The following is a 2,731-nucleotide window of genomic DNA, read 5'->3' as shown; positions in this document are numbered from 1 at the left end:
TATATATATATATATATATATATGCATACATATATATAGTTAAATGAGATTCAGGTAAAAACCTTGTAGAATGCTATACAAAGCTTGTCCACAATTGTTTGCTATCTGATGTCATCATGCAGTGGGAATACTTCTGTTGCTGGATACAAGGGGGTGCTGAAATGTTCTTGGCTTTAGGTAAAAGAAAATACAGGAGGGTCAGTTAATTATGATTTTATTCAACATATTCCCCACTCAGATTCACACACTTATTGCAGTGGTCTTTCAGTTTACTCTAAACTCTGTAAAAGAACTTGGAAGGTTTGGCCATCAACCAGACCTTTCACAATACCCTGAAAGCCAGGAATTTTCCAGCACCCTCTTATATACATGGGTAATTTCATAGTATCCGTAGAGTTTATATAAATGATAGAAAATTAAATGAACGAAATTCTCCATTTAGAATCATGTGATTTTAAATAATGTCGTTCATTCCATTTTCTATCATTTTTCTATTCATAAATGTACATGTGTGTGTTTGTGTGTGTACATGTATCATCATCATCATGTAATGTTTGTTTTCCATACTAGCATGTATGTATCTATGTGTATGTGTATACATGCACATATTAAGTTTTATGGCTGTTATCTTGAAACTACAAAGTATAAGTTTTTTTTTTAACACATATATAGTTAGTTATCTGATAGTTTTATTATCTCACTTCACATTAATTTATTTGAGAAAATCAAGAAGAACCATCAAGTCTTTGCTGTAAATGCACATTAATTTGAAGCAAATGTAGTTCTGATTTAATTAAACATCAAAGTTTAATTAAATCAAGAAATGATTTAATTATTTTGATATTGTTTTGTGTTCTCTGTGAGATAATATATCTACAATAAATATGGTTATTTTGGTTTCCAGTACAATATCTTGTGTTATAATATTGTTATTACTTTTATAATTATGTTATTGCCTAATATTGTTATTACCTGTATAATAATGTTGTAATAATGTTATTATCTTTAGAAACATAGAAAGAAACCTGAAGGTTTGTTTAGTATTTACCAACAGAAGTAAGGATTACCAGAAGTGGTGCTGTAAATTTTCAGCATTGGTGAAAAATACAAATTTTATTTGGTTATCACACTGGGCAAGAAAGGAATTGGTTGAAAATGCTATGTATCATGTTAATGGTTAGTATTACAATATTTAATTACTTACTGCTATTAATCTAGCTGTCCATTGGCAAAAATCATTATTATCCTTACTTTGTTTCTCTGAAATTTTATGGTGAAAAACAAGACAATATATATCTAAACAAACTTATATTTGTTCTTTAGAAGTGTCGAATGTGTATCATATTATACAGACAAGAAAGTAATATTTTTAATGCAGTTTAGTCATGGAAACAGCAGAAAAATTGGGTATTATTACCCTTGCAAAACAGAAGAACATTGTCAACAAACAGGCAATATTTCATTCTCTAATGAGGTCTAATAAAACTGAAACATGTTCAGAGTTATCACTGTCCTGCCAAAGATCAGTCTCACTCACCACTGAATTCTATATTCAAAGTTATTTTAAATTAACTTAAATTTCAGTATTATCTCCACTATTATTCTTGACCACATTTAGCCATTGGATTAATGATTTTTCCCCTTAGCACTATAAATGTAATTTTCCATCTCTCTATCCACTTTGATACCCACAATTCTTTGGATGATCATGAGAGTAGAGTCCTCAGGCACCTCCTCAATAGGGTCCTATCAGAAGCAACTATCATTACATTTTCCTGCTGGATTCCCAAGTGTGACCAACTGAACTTATAATAATATCCAATCATCTTGCTCTTGGTCTATCCCTAGGTCTCCTACAAATTAACTCATCTTGAAAAACTTGTCTTATGATCCTTTCCAGTGACATTCTAATCACATAGTGCTGAAGCAATGATCTGTCAATGCAGAGAAGTAGTGACTTAACCTGGTGCCTGGTACGAATGAAACCACCAGAAGCTGCACTATGAGAAGGGTTAAAAAAAAATAACCATACTGCATCATCTGTCATGTGTGTTAACGATGGACACACTTAGACCTTAAGAATAGGGTTCATTTGAAAATTATATTGCAGTTTCCTCTCTGTGCCAGTACAATCAGCAATAAACTTGCAACTTGTCTTGGGAAAGATGTTGGGTGGAAGCACAGAAATTGCATGGTTTAGGACCCTAAAATGGATCTAGGAGGGAACAACCAGTAGAATGTAATTTTAATTAATTAAGATTTCTACATAGATCACTACATAGGTGTAGGTATGGCTGTGAGGTAAGATTGCTTCCCAACCACACGGTTCCAGATTCAGTCTCACTGCATGACACTTTGGGCAAATGTTTCTACTATAGTCTCAGGCTGACCAAAGCCTTGTGAGTGGATGTGGTAGATGGAAACTGAAAGAAGCCCATTGTATATATAATAATAATAATAATCCATGAATGGAAATTATAGATATTTTATGACCATGGTCACAAAAAACATGTGATTTGTGGAAATATGCATAGTGATACATTAAAATATCTAAAAATTCCATCCATAAATTATTATTATTATTATTATTACTATATTTATCTTATTTTATATCAGCATAGCTGGGTACAATCCCATAGAACTGCTCTAACAGACATAATGACATAGAAGCTTTTATATGCATATTCGAAAATATTTCCCATAAACAAATTTAAAAGATACATGTGTGTGT

The 2,731-nt window shown here is 31.7% G+C and overlaps 1 protein-coding gene across 1 annotated transcript in view; it reads left to right on the top strand.

Annotated features, from left to right (window-relative positions):
• The window catches only part of LOC106883723 (dynein beta chain, ciliary), a 273,290-nt gene that overhangs the window by 132,286 nt on the left and 138,273 nt on the right, over window positions 1–2,731 (top strand). Inside the window, exon 41 of the mRNA XM_052974147.1 lies at window positions 1,010–1,176. Within this exon, the coding sequence (XP_052830107.1) occupies window positions 1,010–1,176 (167 nt within the window). The remainder of the gene's footprint in view (window positions 1–1,009; window positions 1,177–2,731) is intronic.

The sequence above is a fragment of the Octopus bimaculoides genome, chromosome 17 (genome assembly GCF_001194135.2).
Source record: "Octopus bimaculoides isolate UCB-OBI-ISO-001 chromosome 17, ASM119413v2, whole genome shotgun sequence".
Lineage (NCBI taxonomy): Eukaryota > Metazoa > Mollusca > Cephalopoda > Octopoda > Octopodidae > Octopus > Octopus bimaculoides.
Note: the sequence above shows the minus strand (reverse complement) of the source record. Positions and strands in the feature narration are given on the sequence as shown.